This window comes from Vidua chalybeata, chromosome 4 (assembly GCF_026979565.1).
Source record: "Vidua chalybeata isolate OUT-0048 chromosome 4, bVidCha1 merged haplotype, whole genome shotgun sequence".
Classification (NCBI taxonomy): Eukaryota; Metazoa; Chordata; class Aves; order Passeriformes; family Viduidae; genus Vidua; species Vidua chalybeata.
In genome coordinates this window covers 66994553-67018340 of record NC_071533.1, presented here as the reverse complement: position 1 = coordinate 67018340, position 23788 = coordinate 66994553, and the positions used below count along the sequence as shown (strand labels likewise).

Sequence of the window (23788 nt, the reverse complement as noted above, 5' to 3'; positions counted from 1 at the left end):
TAAATCAGACTTTTTGGGTTTTTTACACATTCTGTGGCGCATCCGGTCACAAAAGTGATGATTCCCTAAAACAGCTGCGGAGAGGCCTGAAAGCCCCAACGAACCAAAGCTCCTGGGAGTATAAGGCACAATAAAAACAGTTCAAACGCTGTAACTTGAGGGGATCAACTCGTTTTTCCACAGAGGGCGAGTGAAGGCACCGGCAGCGAGACGAGGCGGCGGACATGAGGAAGGGGCGGCGGGCGCGGGTCTCTTGGCTAGGGGCTGTGCGTGCGTGTGGGAAAATCCCCAAACCCACGACTTACTGCGAGGGGGGGAAAAAGGCGAAGAAAGCGCTTATTTGTAACACCGCCACCGCACAGAAGCTGCGGGGCGGAGCGGGGCGGGGCAGGGGCCGCGGCCCTCCCGCATCCCCTCAGCGCGGGCGGCGCCCCCGCCCCCGCGCGGCGCCGCGCTCGGCCCCCATTGGCTGCGCGCCGCCACGTGCCGCCCCCGCCGCGCGCCGGCTCCGCTACCTGCGGCGGGGCCGCCGCGCCCGCGCCTCAGAGCGCCGGGGCCGCCGAGCGCCGCCCGCACCGCGCCGGCCGCACCGCGGGCGCCGCAGCGGCCACAGCGCCGGCCGAGGCCGATGCGGCGGCGCGGGGCCCGCGGGCTTGGGCTGGAGCAGTCGGCAGGATGTGCCCCACCGCCAGAGCCGGAGCTTCCAGGTCTCTCCCTCTCTCCCTTCCAGACAGGGAACAGCGGGGATGGGAAGGTGGGGGCTGCGAGTTCTGGAGGAGATGGGCGGTGGAAGTCGTGGTTTGCCTTGGGCTGGAGGGAGAGGATGTCTTAGCTGCGGCTGTCTCGAATTGTTCCTTTGGAATAAAATTTAGAGGCTTCTGCTTCTCTGCGGGTTCCGGTAGGCGTTCTGTGAGGGATTCTGTCTTTTCATGCTTGGAGTGATGTGAATGCAAACCAGATACGGCTTCTGCTGTTACTGCCAAAACCTTTCTATTTGCTTCAGCGCTACTCACTAAAAAGAGTTTCCTTTTTCCCCCGCTTTGTGCTGAGATTTGTTTTGTATCTATTTTTTCTATTTCAGTAGGTAAGATCAAACCATAAGGCTGCTAGAGGAGGGGTGTTTATTTTGCAGCTCTCTATAGTTAGGGAAATAATTAGGAAACGTTTTTTAAATTACTGGATATAAACAGCTGTGTGGTGGAAAACGACTGGCTTTGTCTCCTTCTGAGGAGAAGGGCAGATAAAGATGTATGTTCATTATTTCTCTAAAGAAAACTCATTGAGATAAGTGCTCTTTTATGCTTCTGGAGTAGATACGTCTTTTTAAGCTGCAGCTTACAATGGAACTATGCAGATTCAGTTCAGAGGGGGTGTTTTCCATGCAGACTGTGTTATTCCATCTGTTCTGCTGCAGTGAGGTTACTGTCTCCCTTTTGGATCATGCAGCAGGAAACCTTGAGCTATCTCCCAGGCACTCTGCTAGCCAAACTCAGGGAATTTCTTTTAAGAGGTCAAAATGCAGCTGGAGAGTTAGGGCACAAAAGCATTTTGGTGCATTGTCTGCTTCTGTGGGGATGATGAGAAATGAGCTCATCCCTCCTCTGGTTTCCTGCAACTTTTTGAGGTTTAGCATCCTTCCTTCTGTAGAGTTCCAGCAGATTGGCCAAATGATTGACAGGCAGTTAGGAGCAGGATGTTGGAAGACAAAGTGTGGTAGCAGAAACTTCCTTTTACTCAGGAGAATGGGCTAAAAATGTTCAATTTTGTTTCCTTTTGGTTCATCAGATGCGAAACATGCCAAGACTGCTGCAAAGTTGGAGCATTTGGTGGGCAGGTTGTTTGTTTAGATTAAGAGACCCTGGAAGACTTCAATAGTTCCTAAGTCGTAGTAAAGGCTAAATAACTGAAAAAGACTTAGATAATGATTCAAACTTGTCGTGTTGTAATTTTCAAATTCCGTGTGACTCTGAATGGAACTTGCTCTAACAGAACAGGTTAAAGCATCCCCAGCAGGCACACCCAGTCCTTCAAAACCAACTGGACAGAGAACTTCAGAATCATGGAAGAATCTTCCCTGTCACAAGCAGCTCTCACTGATAATGTAATTCATAAATTGCTAAAGACTTCCTTAAAACTTGTGTAGTCTGTTATTTTCCATTACTCCTATGGCAAGGCTATTCCTTTGCTGTTCAGGAATCTTTTGCCTGTAGTCCCTCCTTGTTTATGTCCACTTTTTCCTGTGTGCTAACATTATGCTTTTGTTTGAAAGGTTTGGTTTTGGCTCTGGTGTTTACATGTTTGGCGTATCTAAGGACAAACTCTCAATTCTTGTTTTGCAAAGCTGGACAAGCCAAGCTCTCTCTTCTCCATTGGGGAGGCTCTTCCTTTACCCATCCCATCAGCACTCTCTGCAGCCTGTTAGGTCCTGAAATCTTAGGTTCAGAACTTAAGCATTAAAATTGTTTACAGCAATGTTTTTTGCTGTATTGCAATTTTAATTTTTGCCTTTTCTTTATGGGAGGCTTTTGACTTCTCCTTTCTAGCTTGTGTAGGCTCAAGTGTGATTTTATCATCATGTCTTGCAATGTTAGATGATAGTGTAGTAAAAATGCTGCTGTATTATTGACATTGTTCCATAATCATCAGTTGTTTGGTGCTATTCTGCTGCATAATTCAGATGTCATATGAAGCATTCTTACACAGAAACATCTGTGTAAGTCTGCTGTTTCCTTAGGCCAGTAAAGATTAATGCTGTGCCCTGCCTTTTCAGACCATTTCTTTTAGGAAAGATTTCTTCCCTTAAACTTCCCATGTAAGGGGAAAGACCTAATTTGTTTTGGCTTCCTTGTAGGGGCTCAGAAATCTCTTCCACTTGTGCAAGATGAGCTCACACCAGGTGATGTCCTGGTGCACTGTGCTTTCTTCCTCCCTTCCTGGCTGTGTGGCTGCTCCTCTGCGTGCTGGAGCTGTGCAGTGCTTCCTCAAGTGTGCATCTGTGGGCCTGGGGAGGAGGATGAGAAAGGGGAGAAGTGCAGAGGGGGGGTTTGGGGTAGCAGCTGCCTGCTGTTAGGCTGCAGCTCATTCACTGTGCGTGTCTGTGGGCTTCAGCAGATGCTGAGGAGTGGCTGACATCAGGCTCTGGACATCCAGAGCAGGCAGCCACTGTTTCTTACACCAGTAGCGTGGAAGGGAAAACTGGGATTTGCTCCAAAAGAAAAAGGGACAAGAGGGTCTAAAAGCTTCCCTTGTAAGAAATAAACGTAACTTTTTAATAGCACACTGTTCACAACAGCAATACTTTAGGTTACCTGTTTCTTCCTGCTTGGCTGGGACACTGACTTTTTGTGGTTCGTTGTGAATCAGAAAAATTCAATATTCAGATGCTGCTTTTGTCTGTCACAAAGCATCAGCAGCCCACTTAAGTGTTGAAGCACATCTTGTTGATGTTTCTTGTGTTTATATTTTACGTTTTTTTTTTCTGTTACTCACTTGAGAGCAGCTGAAAGAGGTTTAACAGAAAAGCCTGCAAAGTTTGACTAGAGAGAGAGGGTGCTGAGACAGATGTGAAATTAAGAGAATATCCCTGTTTTAAACATTGAACTGTCATTTAGAACCTCAGTAAGAGTTATTTCCCTATAATATTATTTTAGCAGGACTGTTTTGATTATTTTGGACTGCTAATGTCCAAAAAGCTTCCTGTGAATGATGCTGAGAGGAAGTGATGGTATTACACTCTGAATATGTCTAGTTAAGCTGATATTTGGACTATATTTGAGCTGAAACCATTTCTTTTGATATTCTATCTGGATGACCCAATGTTAACAGCAAATTGTAGCCTAACTATGTGTATCCTTCCTAAAGGAAAAGAGTGCTCAAGTAGACACAATTATGACTTTGAGTTGCTGGATGATGTTGCAAAGAGGATGTAGGAGTGACCCATTAAACAATTAGAGGAAAACACAAGCAGAGTGTCACAAGGCAAGGATAGAAAAATCATCATGTCTCTAGGACACTAATGTTGCTTTGTGGTGTTCCTGGCTCAGGAAAAATAATTTTCACCTGTCATCCTGTTGGTGCCTTTGAGAGTTTCTGTCAACTGCTCTGAAATTCTCATTTGCTCCTTGTTTCATTTTTTATCAATTGTATCCACACAAATACGGTTCAGTAATAAGTTCTCAATTTCTGAGGAGACAGATCTTGACCAAATGAACCGCAGATCATACAGACAGCATTGTTTTAAATTTTTATTGTCTGATAAAAAGGCCTTTCTGGCCAAAGCTCATTTTGTAAGATGCATGTTGGAGGTGCTTATAACCATATCATGGGCTAAACTTTTTTCTGCTGTCACAGATGTATTCTTCAATTAACTGAAATAACTGACTCTGTTCATTAAAACAGATGTCAAATGATTTTTTCATTCAATAGTAGTAGGCACTAAGCTGATAATATTAAAGGAAAGTTTCTCAAGTGTCTAAATATGTTAAAGTGCCAGCTTTGCTGTGGGATTTATATAGTGGGAGATGAAGAAATAATTGGCAGTAAGTCTCTAATTTTTTAATTTAGCTTCACGTTTTTCCTGTGGTGAGAAGATGTCAATCTGCCACAGCTCCCTCGATACTGTCTCATTATGTCTTGTGATAGGAAGTGGTAGGATGGTGAGCAGGAAATTATTTGAAGATAAACATCCAAGAGTGAATATATTGCAACAAATCATAACACAAAAGTCTCTCATGCTTTAGCATGTTCCTAGTAAGTCTCCCTTGGATCATTAATATCACTGGAATTTTTTCTCACACTTGTGGTTTTAAAGGATTTTCGTCATGCACTATTGAACAAAAAATCCTTTAAGAAGGTATTTCAGCATTTATTATGTCATAGAAGGAGATTTTCCAATCAGACGCAATTCCTTTGGGATAACTTGTCTGTTGTTCTTCTTTCCCCACTTTTCCTGAGTATTTTGTCACTATGGGCAAATGAGGCCATCCAGATGAAAGGCTTTTTACTTTCCTTGTATAGATTTTAAATCCAATTTCAACATGCGGGCAGGTTGTTAGCTTTCTTGATCTGTTAAACCTGTGTTTAAAATTCAGCTGAAAATTTTGGATTGGAAAGTTAACCTCATGAAGTCCATCAAGGTGCTGCACCTGTGACAGGGCAATCCCAAGTACAAATCCAGGCTGAGCAGAGAATGGATTGAGATTAGCCCTGAGGAAAAGGACTTGGGGGTGCTGGTGGATGAGAGGCTGGACATGACCTGGTCTTTTGACAGAGTGACAGGGCAAGTGGGAATGACTTTAAACTGACAGAGGGCAGGTTTAGACTGGTATTAGGAAGAAGAATTAACACTGGTGGTGAGGCTCTGGCACAGGTTGCCCAGAGAAATGGTGGCTGCCCCATCCCTGGAAGTGTCCAAGGCCAGCTTGGAAGGGGCTTGGAGCAACCTGGGATAGTGGGACGTGTCCCTGCCCATGGCAGGGGGTTGGAACAGGATGATCCTGTGATTCCATGAAAGCCAGGCAGTCCTTTACTACACTGCAGTTTCTGGAGTGCCTCTTGCTAGAGGATGTTCTTTTATTTTCCAGATTGGTTGTTTTGTAATAACAAATTCTTCATGTCACAAGAGAATACGTTTCCAAATTGTTTTTGTATTAAGAAATACTCTGTGTTTTGGATGGATAAAAATACCTTGGATTGCAGTTGTAAGACAGCAGTTTAACTGTACAACACTTGTAGCTGTGGAGTCCTTTGTGTACAATGGGGTGCACAAGTAACTCTCCTTAGCTTCAGCATTTTTTTCTTTGCAGTACCCTTCTCCCACCTAATTGTTACTGGGATGAGGCTTGATCCACTCTTGGCTTAAGAAGATTTGTCTGTCATGTTTTATGTAAACAGATAGAGGTTATTTGTGAAATTTCTTGTTTATGGTTAATTGTTTCCAATGAAGAGATGATGATGTTTGAAAGCATGGGAAGGATCTGAAGGAATCATGTTTTGATAAGGAGACTCGGGAGAGAGAGTCCCTGAGCAGGGACACCTTTGGGGATTTGTGGGCCTCCTATGCCACAGTAGGTAAGTTGGTAAGAGACAGTGTTTACTCATCAGTTACTTTGTTCTTTCCAAAATTAGAATTGATGATTAGCAGTTGTATTCATTGACAAAAATCCTATTACTTCAAAATTCCCTGAATCAAGACTGGTTTGCCCATTAAGGAGAATTGAACAGATTGTGGGATGGATGTAGGAAGGAATTGGGAGAATTTTATACTGATTTTTGAATCAGTTTTGTAATGATGGTCTTAAAGTAGAACAGAAGATGAAGAATTTTAAATTTTTCATGTTCTTGGTTATTATCTGAGAGTCTCTGCTTAGTGACTGGCTTTGAAGCATAAACCAAAAATTTGCCACCTAATTAATCATTCCTTTCATTCCCTTTTTTAATGTCTCAGCCCTTACATTTTGATTGCTGTGAATTTCAGTCCTGTGGAAGCACACAAAATCAATCCTAACTGTAAATGTAACTAAACTGTTTTTCATGTTTTGACCTAAGTTAATAACATCATCTTAAAATATTGTATCAGTTTTGAAAACCTTAATTAAAATTAATAACTTGTCTATTTGGTCAATAATGAGGATAGATTGAAATGTGTAATCTTTTCATGGGCCCAACTCTTGCAAGTAGCCACAGACATTAATGTTGGAGTTGTCAGGTTTTTGCCATCTGTCTTCTCTAAATGTGTCCAAAACTAATGTGTAGTTAGTTTAAGTTTTCTTAGTTATTCTCTTCTAACTTCTTGCATAAAGTTTTGTGGTATATCTGTGGGACTTTTTTGTCTTGTTTAAAAGCCACAGAACAGGAAATTCATACAGAATTAATTTCTTAATAATAACCATATCTCAATAAAAAGTGCCTTGCTCAAGTTTTTTTGTGTAAAAACACCTTCTCTGCTTTTCAACTTTGTGCTTCTCTTTTGAAAGTAGTGTTGCTCAAAACCAAGTAGCTTTCTCTTATCCTTTACTGATTTTGGAAATATGTTCAAGTAGTTTATGTGTGAGCACATGGCTTTAGGGTATTTTTGCACTAATTTTAGCTTCTGTTTCAATGCCTGCAGGAGCCCCACCATTTGTGATTTGTAATTCCTTTACCTAAGCGTGACTTTCGGGTTTCATTTTCTGGGAGCTTTCCCCTGCAAGCTTCTTCATCTTGTTACACGAACTTCAAAGGCTGCTTTGTGCAGCAAGACCTTGCTATTGACTGCCTTGTAAAACTGGGTGTTCCCACTGCTTCTGGTGGTACTGTGAGAGGGGAAAGTTTAACTGGAGGCATCACCTGTGTGTGGTTGTGGTTTTGCGGGCTTGATGGGAGCGTGGTGAGGATGCAGGTGTGTGCATCATCCTGCACTCATATGCAGGCTGTCTGCTCCTGTCCCCATGCCTGCTGAGAGACCTTGGCTTTGTCTTTGGGTAAATCCAGGTGCTGAAATGCATTTTCCAGGGTGTGGCAGTGGTTATGTACAACATGATACATGCTGCTTTTTAGCTTTTAGCATTCCCACATGAAAAGACTTCCTGAAGGCTTAAATGAATTGCTTCTGAAATACTCCAAGTGTGGAAATCTTGTCTACATAAGAATAACAATGAGACAAAAGTAAATCATGGTGAAAAGAATAACACCACAAAAAGCTTTGGAGTAGATTGTATTAATGGACAATTTAGCCTTAGTAGCAGCTTTGCACAGATCACTTAAGTTCATTAGATGAAACAAATTTAAATCCCTTGAGTCCTTACTAATTGCACAATGAGTAACTATAGAAATGTCAATGCAAAATGTGGTCGTACTACCCAGCACTACTGAGCTGTGTTTTGTACACAAATTGAGACATTTGCATTTATGGCTCTCAAAACAACTGTAGCAGGGCCCCTTCCTGAAAGAATGTAATGGTCTTTGTATGCAGCATCTCTTTGGTCCTCCTGGGATCTCGACTGTTCTGGTTCTCTCTATAAACTCAGAGATTTTAATTCAGGAGGACTGTGGGAAAGGTGCACTCTTAAGGTGCTTGTTACTGCCACTTTGCTCTTTTTAGCACTCTTGCACCAGTGAGAGGGCTTCCAGCCCCTTCCATCACCTTCCAGCCAGTGAAAGGGCTCATTCTCTTGAATAAGAGTGCAGGATCCAACTCTGAGTAATTAAAAAATATTGCTGTGCTGGACAGATGCATTTTGACTTCTGTATTGGTCTATATATATTGACTTGTTTAAGAAAGGAATAATCTGTCATGATCATAACTGACAAAAGTCAAACTGAAGTAAACTGTTGCAAAGGAAATGAAAACTGACATTATGTCACTTACTTGCTTATATAACAAAAAAAAAATCATTGTGCATACTAAGAGTTGGACTCGGAAAGGATGTGTTGAAGTGATTAATTAAATTCTCTGTTTCATTGTTTCTTTTTGCACATCCAGGATGAGTGAAGGAGGGAACGACTGAAATTTATTTTGCTCAGAGGCAGGGATCATTTTCTGATAGCACTAGCTTATTGCAGTCTTGCATTTCTGTTTGATTCCCTTCTGTGTTCATCACCCTCCACCTCTTCAGTTCCTTCTTTATCTTTCAGATCTCTTGCAGGCTGGTACCAAGTTTGACTGATTCTTTTATGCAAAATCCATTCTGACCTAGGTTCCTATGGACTGTGATCAAGTTAACTTTTTATGTTTACCTGAGAAAGAATTAATACCTGTATTGTTCTCTAGTGAAAATAGGTAAAGCTTGTTTCCTGCTTTCTCATTTTTAAAAAGGTCCCATTTTATGCTTCTCCCCAGCTGTGTTTGTGGAGATCTGTGGGGCTGACAGATGTAATTGCTGCCTTGTTTTGTGCTGTAGCAGCTTTCAGTGGTCACGTCCCTGCTGTGAGCCATTGGTGAGTGATCCCATCCCTTTCCCAAACAGTGCTGAGTGCCTCTGTTTGTGCTGGTGTGAGGCAGTCTCCTCTGAGGTGATCTGATGGAATGTCCTGTCTGTTCTATGTGGAGCAGTCCTGGAGCTTTCACATGGTCCCCAGGCTGTGTTTACTCTCTGCAGCATCCTCTGGTCACAGCTCCTGTTGTGTGCTGGTGTGGTGTTGCTCCATGAACTGGGGCTGCTCCCTGTGCATCCTGACAGTGTGGTTCCTGTGGATAGCTGCCACCTCGAAGCTGTGTTAGTGTCCAGGTACTGGATGAGAGCTGCTGAGCTGACTTCTGTGTGTAGTGTGGCAGGAAGGATGTGTGTTGTAAAGGCGACAGTACCAGTCCTGCTGGGTTGACACTGAACGTCTCAAGGTAGAGCAGTTCAAGTTGGTGATCCATAACTGACCCTGGGATATGGTCCTTGTAACAAATGTTTTGGCATTTTTACCCATGTGAACTTGAAGGATTTGCTGCCAACAGTAGCTGAGAGGAAACTGATGTGGATGACTGGGGTGGTGGTGTCAACACCCAGTTTTGCACCAGTAGATGCAGGCAGTAAAGATGAGGTGTTGCTCTGTGAAAATGAGGAGCTATTAAGGCTTCATAGGTTCCCTGTGACCTGCTGTTTTGGCCTGTGTCCTGACAGGTTGTGTGGTAGATGAGAGCTGGATTTGATTTCCAGCTTAACTTCTAGAATTGTGGGGGGATAGAACTTAGCCCTTAAATTAATGTTTACCCTTTTTCAAGACAAGTTTACCCTTTTCATGATGGTACTGACTTCAGATTTTAAAGTGCTTTCACATCTCAAAGGGGCTGTAACAAAGGTCAGCAAATGGGTGTGACAGCTCAGAGTCTATGCAATTAGTAAATAATTGGGTGGGGAATTTGAGGTTCTTAGTGATGCCATAATAACCAAGTTACTTAGGTTTGAGGTAAGTCAAACAGAATTTTTCTGCTGGCAACAACCATTAGGGTTTTCCTGCCTTGCTCTGTTTTGTGGGTTGCAATCATTTGCACGTGACCTTGAAAGCATGACTTGACTGTAGCCTGCTCTTCAAAGGGCTTCAGATGCTATTGTTAATCTTTATCTCTGTCCCACCTTCACAGGTTTTTTTGGCATTTGACCTTCTACTGTGATTATCAGTAATAATTTCTCTCTGTGCAAAGAGACTGACTTTGAGTCATCTTCTGAATTAGATACCCTTGAAATTGCAGTGGTCTGGATTTGATATCTGGAGGGGTACTTCTGTCTCCTCAGCTCCTTCATCCTGGTGTTTAAGAACATCAGTTGTTTGTCCAATCAAGCAGTGTTTTCAAGTGGCTGTATAGGCTGGTTCAAATGGGTCATATCACCATAAGCAATAAAAAGAGGTGGAAAAGAAAATGAGGAAGATCATCCCTAGAGAAAAGCCTTCCCTTAGTCTTGCTCTTTTTTAGACGTTCTTGTGACAGAACTCTTGGCAGGAGAACAAAAGAGGTGAACACCTTTGCAGTGGAGAGCACAGAGGGTCAAACACTGAGATCAAAGGAAGGAGCAGGGCTGAAATCCTCCCCTGTGGAGGAGCAGGTTGCACCTTTCCATGGTTGGCTGATCAAAGGGAGGCTGCTTTGGGTGAGGAGGACAGGAAAAACCCTTGCCTGTGTTCCTTCTCCCTGGGAAAACCAGCAGGCTCATACAGGTGGGTTCTCCATGGGGATTCCATTCGCACATCTTTGGTTACTGGCAGCAGCCGGGGAGAAGATGTGCCAGCCTGTGTTTTTCTTCCCAAAGTGAATATTGGAGCATGCTGATAGAAAGTGTGGGAGCAGCAAGGTTGCTTCTTGTCAGCTAAGGATCAGTGCCCTGCCCATCTGTGAGGGAGTACTGTGCTGTCCTGCTGGGTTCCCCAATGTTCCATGCAGGGAGCCATGCTTCCCTGGTGCTGGCAGCCTCTTGGTCCTGCAGTGGGCCAGGAAGAAATTGCCTCCACACCCTCTCTGGTGCCTGCTGTTGAAGTTGCTGCCCATGTTGTTGGGGCTGCTGAAGAGGTCAGTGGTAGATTCAGAGCAGTGATGATGAGATAGGTTTGCTTGGCCTTGGGGAAATTGGGGAGATGATTTGAAAGATGAGCTCCTGTTTTGAGGATGGCTTGTATGGGTTTTGTATGCTGAGAGCATCCTTGAAGCCTAAGGGGGGGCATAGCACAGGGATTTGATTTTGAGTCAGGGATCCTGCATACCCTGAGCATATTGTTTAGATTGTTTGATCAGATTAAACAAAAGTACTTGACAGTAAATGCTGTAATCAGAAATTGCTAGACTTCAGGCTTATGAAGAATGCAAAGACCTGGCAACATTTTTAGAATCATGTTTTGGTGATGCAGCTGAAATGAGTGAGTTCTCGATCACAAGGAGCTCAGGAGCAATTCAGTATTCCTGGAACCATAACTAAGAATTGCAGTCTTCACTGAAAAATAAAGTTGTCACTCCATGGGTATCCTGTGACCTTTTCTTCAATTCAGCAGAAGTTATGATCACTTTTTCTTTCTTTTTTACAGCAATGCTGAGTGACAATAACTCTGTGAAGCTGGAAAGTGATCATTCACCTCCTGTGCAATGGTGTAAGGTGGCTGCACGTGAAGATGAGAAGACCAAGCTGGTTTTTAAAAGGTACTCGCAAGTAAGTGTCATTGTCACAGCTACACAGAGGACAGTTGTTCCACCCCCAGCCTGGGCAATTGCAAAATGGATGCAGAAATCAAGGCATGGGGTTACCACAGGCTGTGAATGGAGGGTTAAGCACACAGCTTTCCGTGGGACACAGAAAACATTTTGAGGAGCCCAGGATAACTTGTTGTAGTACCTGTCTTCCCAAGACAAAGTGAGATCCTAGTACTTCACTCACAACTATTTCCAATCCTTTTTGTATGCAGATAAATAACAATGCTGAGACTTCTGTACAGTCTGATAACTGAGGGAATGGAAGGCCAGTAGATGTTGAGTGGGTATCCTGGGGAGGTATTTTCATATAGTTATTTTGTTATGAAGACTTCTGGAATGCTACATCAAAAACCTTACTCTATTGTTTGTAGCTTGACATCAAATTGGAATTAAAGAGTGTGTGCACACATAGATCCAGGACCATATTTTATACCTAAAACATTCACTACTGTGAGGTCATGTGAATTTTTAGGTCTTAAAGCTAAAAAACCCAAAGACAAACTGTTACATACCCAGGTGGATATAACCGGAGTGGTGCAACCCCAGCTGAATCTGGGGATACTTGATAAACTCCTGGAGGAAAACCAGCCTCGTTTGTCAGCTGTGAATCTCCTGCTTTCTGCCTGTTGGCTGATCTCCAGGGGTTGCTGCCTAACATGCTAATGAAGCTCTTAGATCACCTATCAGTGGAAAATGTAATTTAGTTAAGTGAGATGTGAAAGCAGTCCTGCTTTTCCAGTGGTCACCTTGTTTGCAGCCTGTACTGCACACTGAGTGCTGGGATTGCATCTCTGAGTTCATATAGTACAAGCTTTAAAAAAAAAAATTGGAAATTTGTATTAACTTTATCTGAAAGAGTTTCAAGAAGCATTGGGGACTTAATAACTTGTACATTTTTAAAGACATTTAAACAAATGTCCAATCCTTAGGAAGCAATAGGAAATGAAAATCAATAAGACAGCTCAAACTACATACTTGAGCAACAACCACAACTTTAACCAAATAATGATATAAATATTCTACAGATGGATATAACATGAAATGAGCTAAGTGACTTTTTGGATATCAACAGTGATATTCTTTTGGAATGAGAAATTAGTAGTTTCATTATTGAGGAAAACTGTTTGACTCATCAGATATGCATTTAAAGTATATGAGGCAGGCATTTCCCTTATCTAGGCATCTATAGGTGATCATACTTTTGTGCAGATAAATTTGAAGAGTTATACAAGACTGGAAGTGAACAAAGCAAAAGGGGGTTTTATTTTGTTTGATTCAAATGCATGTATTCACATAAAGTTCAACTGTCTTAAATTTGCTTTAAAATATTGCTTTAATAGTTGATTGAACATCAGAATTTTTTTTGTTGTTTTTCTCTCTTACCCCTCACTGTTCTGTTGGTTTTTAGAGTTCTTGCACTGTTTGTGGTTGGAGGGTGCTTCCTTTATATCCTCAAATTACATCTTGACCCTGAGGAATGTGACAGAACAAAAACGCCGTATGTGGACCTCGATCGTGTAAGGGTTGGTATTTTTGGCTTTTTTTTCCCACTTGGCTTAAAAATAAGTTATTAATTGACAATACAAGACTTAGAGGGCTCTACAACAAAGAACTAAAATGCTGAAATGATCTATTGAGCAGAAGTATATTTTGCCTCGTTTTATTCCACAGACATTCTGGTTTTAGTTCTTGTAAAATGACAGCAGAAGCACATAGAGAAACTGAGTTTTTAGGGGTAAAATTAGATAACTGTGGCTTTAAAATTTGAAATGGACATATCGTCATCCCATTTTGTCAGTGCAGTTGACACTGGTGATCAGAAGATTGATGCAAATGAAAAATAACATTAAAAACACCCAAAAGTAACATATTAAACAAAAGGGCTTTTTTTTTTTTTTTTTTTTTTTCACCTAAGCCAGTTTCCCCATCTGCTTTGTCTTGTAGTTGCTCAGGTGTTTTTGGAATTGCAGGGCAAATGTCCAAGAGGGTACTGCTATTATTTCATTTATTCATTCAAGGTAGCAGCTACTTACTTTAGCTACAGTTTTGCATGCAGCTTTTAAAGAGGTGTAACAGACACCATTAAAGCCTTTGCTATTTATCCTATTTGCACTTTATAACAGAACTTACCCGGCTTAAGGCTGTTACATCTCTGTCTTTGAATGTCTCAGTGCTAAAGGGCAACTTCCAGCAGAAACCCTGCCTTAAGACAGTCTAATCTTAGCATTACTGCATGTGCATCCTCCCCCACTTGCCATCATCTTCAGTGCCTATCTTTCCCCTTCTGAGCCTCTTTGCCTTCCCTTTTTTTCTCATTTGACTTATTTATTTTTTCAGTAACATTCCTGATTCTGAAGAACAAACACATTAAACCAAGCAAACCTGAAGGCTTCATGGACTGTGTTTATTTCTATCTCAAAAAGTACATTGTGAAGCTGCTCAGTCATGCTTTGCCTAGTGTGGTGTTTATGCAGAAACCTTCATAATGATGGAAGAGGGAGTTCTGTAGGTTAATCTTGGTAAAAAAAAAACCAGCAGCAGAACTTCCCTCCGTGCTCCTTCAGATACACACTATTGTTCCTTAACAGTAGAGGAGAACTAAATTAACAGTAGATTTGAATCTTGTGCCTCTGACCCCTGTGTTTGCTCATGGATTTTTTTTTTAATTACAGTGGAGGAACCTTTGCTGTTTCTTTTTTTACATCAGATACCAGCTTGCCACTACAGATTTCTAAAAATGTACACTAATAGTGTTTGGTTTTATTATGAGATGGATCAATGTGTAGTTTTTTCTGTCACTTTAATATTTTTATGCAATATGGAACTACAGTCTCTTATTTTGGTGACTAGTCTTTGAGAGAAGCCCCAAAACATCCCCACCTGGCATTCCTTTTAAAGTCATTTTAGTCATTAGCACTTTAGCAATATTTATGGAAGAAGTGTTCTTTCATTCTGATGAGTGAGTCCAGCTGTTGTTGCACAGAACTTTTACCCAATGTATCTCTGTATGAATGTATCTCTGGTGGAAACTCAGAGCAGAACTCAGGTCATGCAGTTGAGCAGAGTGGAATTCCACTTGCTGCTAAATTAGATAGGTAGAGGTATGTGAAGGGTTTTTTTTATTTGGTGTTGCAAATGGTGGTACAAATGGCTCATTTTCACTTAGCACTTCTACTAGCCTAATATATTCTTTAGAAAACCTCATGTCTAGATTTAAGTGATTGAGTGAAGAGGAATTCCTCTGCAGGTTTTCACTGTGCACTGGCTCATATCTACATCTGAGTAAATGCTCTAAAATTGTTGTACTTCCACACTGAAGCTTTTTTTATAACCCCTGTGTTTGCTAAACTGTTGGTGGTCAGCTGGTGGCCCACATTTTGAGGACTTTGTGCAGCTGGATTTCCTGGCTGAATCCTGTGTGTTTTGTTTCAGAGGGCACAGCAATTCACCAGCGCCGCATTGCAGGAGCAGTGCCGACCTTCTTATGTGAAGAAAGAGATGAGGAAGCTGTTTGCAGAGAAATACAGCATGGACTTATCTCCCTTTGTAAGGAAAAATATGAATGAAGATGAAGCTTTATTTAAATATGAACCTCCATTTGGATTTCGCAAGTTCTCTGATAAACTTAAAGATCTCCTTGAACTCTTACCTGAGCATGATTTACCAGAAGATTTGAAGTCAAAGCACTGTAAGCGCTGTGTTGTTGTTGGTAGTGGTGGAATTCTTCATGGATCAGAGCTGGGTCACTTATTGAATCAGTTTGATATTGTTATAAGGTATGTCCTTTCCATTTAAGGAGTCCAACTACTTCATCATTACTTTGAGCCAGCATTGTTTTTTAAGGGGAAAATATCTCCAACATTGATGCAACTTATAAGACTGTTTCTGAAAGTGCTTTTGATAAATTTGCTTGGGACTTGGTGGAATTTGAAGTCTTATGAGCAAAATAAACTGTCATGTTTACAGGAAAGGAATTCAGTATAATCATTTGTGGACTTTAGGTACAAAAATCACATGGGCAGAAACTAGACAAACTAGTGACATCTTAGACAAGTAGACAGTACTGGGTTTATCCCTTCACATTTTAAAGCTTTCAAATCTTAAACTTCAGGACTTAGGGGCTCGCTTCTGCTTTTTTCCCCATGGCTAGTTTGAATGCTTATTTGAAAGATTTTTTTATGACAGTTATTTCAAACACAATAAAAATTAATTGGTGTTTCAGTACACAGTTTGCTTACACACTTTATAGCACACTTATCTTCCCTTATCTTTATGAGGTCATTGACTGTTTTCTGTGATTGATATGATCTCTGACATCTGAATTACATGCTCTATATTTGTGCCCTCTGAACATTACAGTTTGAACAACCTTGTTTTGAATCATGTAAAGTCATAAATAAAATTAATACCAGCATTTTCCCAACTTGTTTTGTAAACTGAGGCTTGCTCATCTTAAGGGAATATTTCATTGAATCAATAGCCCTTATTCAAAGGTAAACAAACCTTGTTAGCATGTGGAGGGGCAGAGAACTTGCATTAGCTGTCCTCTGAAATTAGGGCTGGCACGATGAAGGTGATTTTTCTGTTGATGTAGAAAAGTTTGCAGGACTTGAGCTATTCTGCAGAACTCATGGAGGGAGATGATGCCATTCTTGCCAGCAGTGTGCCAGCATCTGAAGTTTTTGGTGAGCTGGAAATGATATAAACCCACAGGATGCATTACATTGCATTGGAGGGATAATTTGAATTATTTTTTGTGTGGAATACTTGTGAGTGTATGTGTATATATAAATATATATGTATGAAAAGGATAACACAGGCAACTTTCTGTGTGTTTTCTTCCTCTTCCACTTCTAAGCCTCTTTGAGTTGACACAAAGCAAGAGATATGAAGTTCTGCAATGCTGTCTTAAATCACTTTACTCTTCAAGCTTTTCTTTCCCAAGTTCTGCACTTGTGCCATTTAATCTAGAAATAGAATTGGCTTCCTCCCAGAGATAAAAGGGCTGGAAGAGTGCATGAGGCAAGAACATGGGGGTTGTGAGAAAACACCGTAGTCTGTTCTGTTCAAAACCTCTGGGCCAAATAACAAGTTTTTGCTTAGTGTCTGATATTTTAATGAGATTTTAGCCTGTTTATTTAATACCTCTCCATTGTGGGTTTCTTTTCCCCCAGGTTAAATGATGCACCAGTTCAAGGCTACACAGATCATGTTGGTAACAAAACAACAATACGGATGACTTACCCTGAAGGAGCCCCCCTTTCTGAGCACGAGTATCCCCCTGCAAGTTTGTTTGTGGCTGTTCTGTTTAAAGGAGTTGATTTCAATTGGCTTCAAGCCATGGTAAAAAATGAAACCTTGGTATGTAATGTGACAGTCTCACGTACCTGTATTTTTGTTTGTTTTGTTTTCTAATGCTTAAAGAAGCTGATTGATCTGTTACTTCCTGGCTTATCATGCTGAGCATCTTTTATATAACCTTGTGGGTTTTTTTTTGCTCTGTCTCCTAGTTACAGTTGGACCAGCATTTGTGTTGAAGCCCCATGCTGACAGTAACACTTCTTTTTTTGTGGAGATATTGGTGGTTTGCACCAGGCTACGTGACATACTGAGTGTTTGCTGAAGTGGAATTCATTTCACATTCAGTTTAAGTGACTTGAACAAATCTGCAGAGCCCAAAATAGAAATTAGGTTTCTGAATGCTAGTCCATTTTTCTAGCAGCTAAAGTCTGTACTGTTATAATGGGCATACATGGAATTACTGTGTCATTGAACATTTGTCTGCGGTTCCTAAATTATGAGGTTGCTTATTTTTCACTAAACATTTACAGAAGTGCAGACATTCCTAAGGAGCTGAGATTCCTAAGGGTTTGATGTTTCCAAATTAATGCGAGTTGGTGGCTTCCACTTCTTTTAATCTGCAAGCAGATAATTTCAGCAAGTAAAAATTACTGAGAGAGATTTAGAAGGCAGCCTGTCAAGTCTTTTAACAGTTTGATCTCTGCTAGTTTAGGTACTCCAAATTCCTTTCTTAATTCTGTGTATTTTACAATATGAGAAGGTCTATTTATTCTTGACCATGACTGCCTACTACTACACTGAAGGGTCAGGAAGATGGTTAAGGGACTGGAGCATCTCTACCATGAAGAAAGACTGATAGAGCTGGGAGTGTTTAGCCTGGAGAAGAAAAGGCTTGGGGGGGGGGAAATCTTATTAATGTACGTAAATATCTGAGGGGAGGGTGCAAAGAGGATGGAGCCAGGCTCTTTTTGGTGGTGCCCAGTGATAGGACACGAGGGAACGTGTCAAGTTGAATGTCCATGGACATCTTTCTTAAAATCATCTAGACATGGTCCTGAGCATCTGGCTTGAGGTGTCTGCTTGAGCCAGGGTAGTTGGACCTTGTGATCTCCACAGGCCCTGTCTAACTTCAGCAGCTCTGTGATTCTGTGAACTGCAACCCTACTTCTTTCAAATACTCAGCTGTCAGTTGGCTTAGCTCTCTGTTCAGGCACTGGTACTGAAGTAAACTGATCCAAAGCATGGTTGGGAAAATGAGAGCACTGCAACCTGTATTTGATCAGTTCAAGCTGTTGTTCCTTAAAACCCATTTTAAAAAATACAGGTCTGTGTTGGAGCTGTATCAGTTTTATCAATTGCCTAATGTTGCCCATTTCATTGAAAACCTTGTAGAATCTGTGTGAATCTGTAGTATTTCTTCTTCCATTAGCAGGCATCTAACTGACTGCAGTGGCATGAGATCAGAGTCTGGGTTTCTGAGTCCTGTGTGAATGCTCTTCTGAAGGGTTGCATTTCTCACTAGGTGCATGCTGTCAAACAACAGCTCTTCACTTCAGAGCTTGAGCACAATTGTTTTAAATCCGGTGCTTGCTTCAGAATCCCTGGTTAATGTTTGTGGGTGGGAAGCTGTGCTTCCCTTCCCCATTTCTTTAAATACTGTTGCCTGCTCAGCTGTGCTGGTGAATATGTTGACTGATAAACACAAAGTGCAGTCAAATATTCAGAATAAACAGCTATTCCTTCTGCTGTCCTCTCTGCAATTCTAGATACTTTGAAGGTTTTTCCTCTTTTGGGTCAGTCATTTGATCTGTACACTGATATTTCCAAACCACCTTAGTTATAAACTGTTTGCTAAATTTTTCAGGGTCACTGGTGAATTCTGTAACTTGTATGCTATGTTTGTCTCAGAGTTTCCCTCTGAACTAGATTTTTTATTTCTCTTAGCATCTGTGGGTGCGACTCTTCTTTTGGAAGCAGGTTGCTGAGAAAATTCCTTTCACACCAAAGCAGTTTCGGATTCTGAATCCAGTCATTATCAAAGAGACAGCTTTGGACATTTTACAGTTTCCTGAGCCTCGATCAAAATTCTGGGGTTGGGATAAGGTAAGAAGTTTCCTTTCACCTAAAGGAGATAGTAAAATACAAGGTAAACAAAATTAGAAACTGAAAAAGTTTTGGGCTTTTTACTTTCTCTATGCAGTTTTAGAGCTGGTCTCAGGTAATAGGGAAATTAAATGTGCCTTCAAAAGACTTCTGTATTTTCCTGTGCAAAATCAAAGATTTCAGCTCACCTTTTTAGATGAGGTATTTTGCCTGGATATGCTGACATGAAATGGCATTCAGATGCAGTGAGACATAAACTCATTCCAGTGTTTAAAAAAATGCATTTGATGTATGTTAAGCCTGTTAAAAACAGCCCTGTTAAGCTAAACCAGCCATCAGCTGTAGCCAGATGTCTCCAGCTGCAGGGAAAGCAGAGAGAGCCTGGAAACCAGGCCAGTGTGAAGCAGCCTTCCAGCTGCTGGAATTGCTGTGTATGCCAGAGAATGCTCAGTAGCAGCTGATGGGCATTTCCTCCCTCCATGTCCTTTGCTCTAGCAATGGTACAGAGGGATGAATTGCCTGGTTTAATTATACACTGCATTTTTGTTACTTTAATTGCATGTTTGAGAAATTGCATATCACTACTTCTCTTGAACTACAAAAAATACTGAGTAACCACCATCTTTTTACCAAAATGTAAAAGCACTTAAGATTATTGCACAAATATTTGAAGGATTTTCTCACATTTATTTATTAAAATAACATAATACACCAAGCTGACTGTCTTAATGTTACTGTAGTATATTTGCCTCTTTCACATGTTGTTCAGTGAAAAGTCATATTGTGAAGAATACTGTTGGGAGAGCCTGTTGTTGCTCAAGACTTAAATAAGTGTACATCAAGAAAGGTCAAGTTTAGCTCTCTGTCAGGGGTTGTTTTACTGTTTGAAGTGAATGTTCACTTGCAATTTAACTACACAGTGATAGGGCATCTTGCCTTCACAGGAAAAAAAATTAGTGTTGACAGCCAAAAGCCAAATACTTAAATTGTATTGGTATTTTGCCCTGGAGTTGTTAGTTTTAATTGATCATTGAATTGATTTTTAGTTGTAGTTTTAATTGATTTCAGTTTTAAATGAGGAGAGGGAATAGACAAAGTTATTAAATTATGTAAAGTGTTTATAAACCTGGTAAAGGACAATATGTTTGAACTGAGCAAATTTCACTTTTCTCCCTTTTTAGAATGTACCTACAATTGGGGTCACAGCAGTTGTTCTGGCCACACATTTATGTGATGAAGTGAGCTTAGCAGGATTTGGATATGACCTGGATCAGCCCAGCACACCTTTGCACTATTACAACAACCTCTGCATGGCTGCCATGAAAGAACAAACTATGCACAATGTGACAAGTGAAACAAAATTCCTGCAAAAACTGATCAAAGAAAAAATTGTCAAAGACCTGACTGGAGGGATACACTGTGAATTCTGCAGCAAAGACAGCTAGTGACCAACTTGCAGCATAGATAGGATTTGTTAAATTTCCAGAGGTTCAGCTGGATCAACCCTTTCCCTGTCTTTAACTCTTTAAAGTGTACATGAAATGGACATGGAATCCCTGCTGCCTTTTTTAATTTTGTGTTCAAGTTGTCGGACTTTTAAATTAATTTTCCTGTGAGACTTTACTTTGCACATTTCTGTGAGTAGATATGTAAATATCTCATAAATTCAACTCTGTGTTGAAAGACATCCATTTAAAGTATTTAATATTTTAAGTTGTCTGAATAAAAGCAGGTTTTTTGTTTTCAAATGTATATGGAACACATGTGGCTGGCCTGAATTGTCTAACAGAGTCTGCAAGAGTTATTTTTCCCTGGTCTGCTGTCTTTGTTGATCCAGTTCTTGGTATCTTGACTCCTTTTCATGCATGCCATGAAAAGAAAGGCATATGCTTCTCAAGTCTTGCATGTCTTGAACTTGAGCATTGCATTTACTCCTCAAATATTTATAATCTTTTACTGATACATTTTTTTGGGGGTGAAGGACAAACGTAGGAGTGGAGTTAAAGGAATTATTGTGACAACAACTGAGTAGTAAGTACTTTGATGTTCATGATTGGTATTAAAACCATTGATGTATTCATGTTTTGGGTTAGAATCCTGTTTTGTGAAGCACATTTGGGCCCAGGGCACTCTAGAAGAGGATTTAGCCAGTAGGAGGCTTTAACCCAAACCAGGTCATTTGTCATTTCCATTCCTGAAGACCTGCCTAAATATTTCTAACTAGATGATTTGCAGCAGAAGTTCAGCTACCCCAATTAAAGAAGTGGCATTAATACAAAATCTGCACCTTTTTTAAAATTTATTTTTTGAGTGACTTGTGAATTGCTGGTTTTATAAAACACTAGTTTGTATCAATAATTTAGCAATTTTAAAATCTATGACTAGGTTACAATTTCCACTGGTTAATTTTATGATCCTTAAGTAATTAATTATAGATATTGTCACCTTAATAGTTTGCAATGCTGATAACCCTTGTGAAGTCCAGTATTGACTATTTAATCGGAGAGGTAGAGTTGTTGGTTTTCCCCAGGTCAGTAATTGGGTGAGTGTATAAGTTAAGAAGAAAATCACTTTGAGAAAGTAGCACACTCTAGTAACAAGGTAGATAACTGCTGAAAACAGCAAATTTTAAAAACAAAAAGAGAAAGGAAAGTTATATGTTCATGGGAGTGGAAATCAGTGCACTGCAAAGGCACTGGGCTGTGCAGATCTGTAAGCAGGTTTTTATGTTTATATTTTTGTTATTAGTAGAGTATCAGGTATGGCTGTTTGCACTGAGGAGTGGTGTTACTCAATCTACAGTATGAGAAAAAAGCTTCCTTTGGCAGTGGAAGCTTGTCAGCAAATCAATCAAAGGTTGGCCTAGAAAATTTGTGCTTCACATGGTGAATGTTGCCACTTTTCTTTGTTATGGACAAAGATATGAATGAAGCTGTAGTTCCAAATTTTAAAAATATTCATGTGGAAATGCAAGATTAGTGTGGTTGTGTTTTGGGGTTTTATTCCATGGAGAGGTGATCTACTGAATGATAATGTTAGAATGTAGAAGCAGCAGACTGATGCTCACTGTTATACTGAGAGGGAATAAAAGGACATCAGATCATAAAGCATAACTGAAGAAAGTTGTGAACCTCATCTTTCCTAAGCCCCACACGTCTGCCGGTCCTTTAAAGTCAATTCTGCGGGCTGAACAAATTTGAAAATCAGGAATTCTTGTTTCTGGCACTGTCTGTGTTCATAGCAATAATATTAATCTAGCCTCCTCTTCCATGAAAAGCATTAGTTTTTATATTAGCAATAAATTTCTAGTCTTTTTTGGTAAGTATATTATATTATTTAATTTAAAAATATTTCATGTGTGAAGAGTTTTATACAAATAGTCCTTTAGTTAATATATTAAAATGTGGTAACTATTTTCTCCTGGTATTTAAAATGGAAGCAGAATATGTTAATTTCTTTAAGTATTGATGAAATTTTGGAAGATTTCAGAATGTGTGTGCTGGGAGGATTTTGAATACACCAGAAGTCTGTGTTTCTGAGCATGTGGTCCCTTCACCACTTCATTTTGTTCAGCAACTTAAAAATAATCAGTTGATTAATGTAAATGCCAATAGCTTTTTGGAAATGCTGTATTTACTGTCAAATTTGCAAATTGTGTGGATATAGGATTAGATTTCCTACCTGTTTTATGGCTTGTGATAAAACCTTGTTCTCCATGGTAGTCTGTGCAGACTCGATACTCCGTGAAATGGCAGCAAAAAGCAATAAACTGATGAAACCACTTTCTATTTATGTATTTGTCACTCAGTTTGCCATTTGTTCTCCCTACTTTATTAAGGATTTTGCATTCTTGCTGATTCAGTTGGAAGTCTTGATGCAATCCCACATACCCTGAAACAGGGGAGATGGTAGCTGGTAACTTTTTCCCTGTTTGTTTATGCCTTTTTAATGCCTGTCACTAGAATTATCTGTCTGGCTCTTGGAAGAGAGAAACCCTCTCAACACTGACCAAATTGTGGGCTTCCAAGATTTTGAAGTTAATGTGGATGAGAATATTTTGGACTGGGTTATAGCATTGGCCTTAAAATCAGGTGTGTGTTTCCTACAATGGTGTAAACACTGCAGCTTCTGATCTGTGCCTCAGCCTTGCTGAAAGTGAGATAAGAGCAAAGCTCTGTGTGTTCTGTTACTGTTTCACAGATTTATGCTTTGTAAAAAATCTGCATCCTTTGTAAATAGGCCTTAATAGTGTTTGGTTAAAAAAATCACCGAAGAGTTTGGGAGCTGTGATAAAGCCATTGTGTTCTGCACTGAATTCCTCTTTGTAACTCTCTTTGTAGGAGCTATCACAGCTAGGGATATGCCTTATCTAGTCTGGTGCTAATTTTTTTCATGGTTCCTGTGCAGGAAGTTGCACAAGGAGACATGAAGAGCTGCCTGACTGTGGAGTGGGGAAGTGCCAAAAAGGGTGACTGCAGCCTGTGGTAGGTTGGCATCAAAGCTGGGTACTAAACTCGTGGGGATTGTTGAGATGCTGATAGAGAACTAAAGAGAGTTCAGCCTCTCCAGTGCATGGATGTGTGTTGGTAGCTCCAGCTCGTGTGCTGCAGTTGGAATTCCTGCAGGAAATGGGAGGGCACCAGAGGAGGCAGCTGTGTAGCATGAGTCTGATCCTCTTGCCTGTGCAAGGGAGGATGAAGGAAGAGCACCTCTGTTAAGACCAGCTCAGATGTGATGCTG

General features: G+C 40.7%; 1 protein-coding gene across 3 annotated transcripts; it reads left to right on the top strand.

Annotated features, from left to right (window-relative positions):
- Nucleotides 1-628: 628 nt before the first annotated feature.
- Nucleotides 629-22840, top strand: ST3GAL5 (ST3 beta-galactoside alpha-2,3-sialyltransferase 5). Of its 3 annotated transcripts, none has more exons than XM_053941518.1 (7): nucleotides 629-707; nucleotides 11482-11593; nucleotides 13053-13167; nucleotides 15077-15420; nucleotides 16819-17005; nucleotides 18890-19048; nucleotides 20230-22840. In XM_053941518.1, exons 1-7 carry the CDS (start codon nucleotides 629-631, stop codon nucleotides 20491-20493), a joined length of 1260 nt encoding a protein of 419 aa, XP_053797493.1. In that variant the 3' UTR covers nucleotides 20494-22840. The 3 variants fall into 3 exon arrangements, with proteins under 3 accessions (XP_053797493.1, XP_053797494.1, XP_053797495.1); XM_053941519.1 differs by having other exon boundaries at nucleotides 630-707; nucleotides 13053-13161; XM_053941520.1 differs by lacking the exon at nucleotides 629-707 and having other exon boundaries at nucleotides 11482-11603.
- Nucleotides 22841-23788: the final 948 nt, after the last annotated feature.

Coding starts and splice junctions, on each gene's coding strand:
- ST3GAL5 (XM_053941518.1), top strand. CDS start 629: ATGCGGCGGCGCGGGGCCCGCGGGCTTGGGCTGGAGCAGTCGGCAGGA. Junction 11,594..13,052: donor ACCAAGCTGGTTTTTAAAAG/GTACTCGCAAGT, acceptor GTTGGTTTTTAG/AGTTCTTGCACTGTTTGTGG. Junction 15,421..16,818: donor CAGTTTGATATTGTTATAAG/GTATGTCCTTTC, acceptor CTTTTCCCCCAG/GTTAAATGATGCACCAGTTC.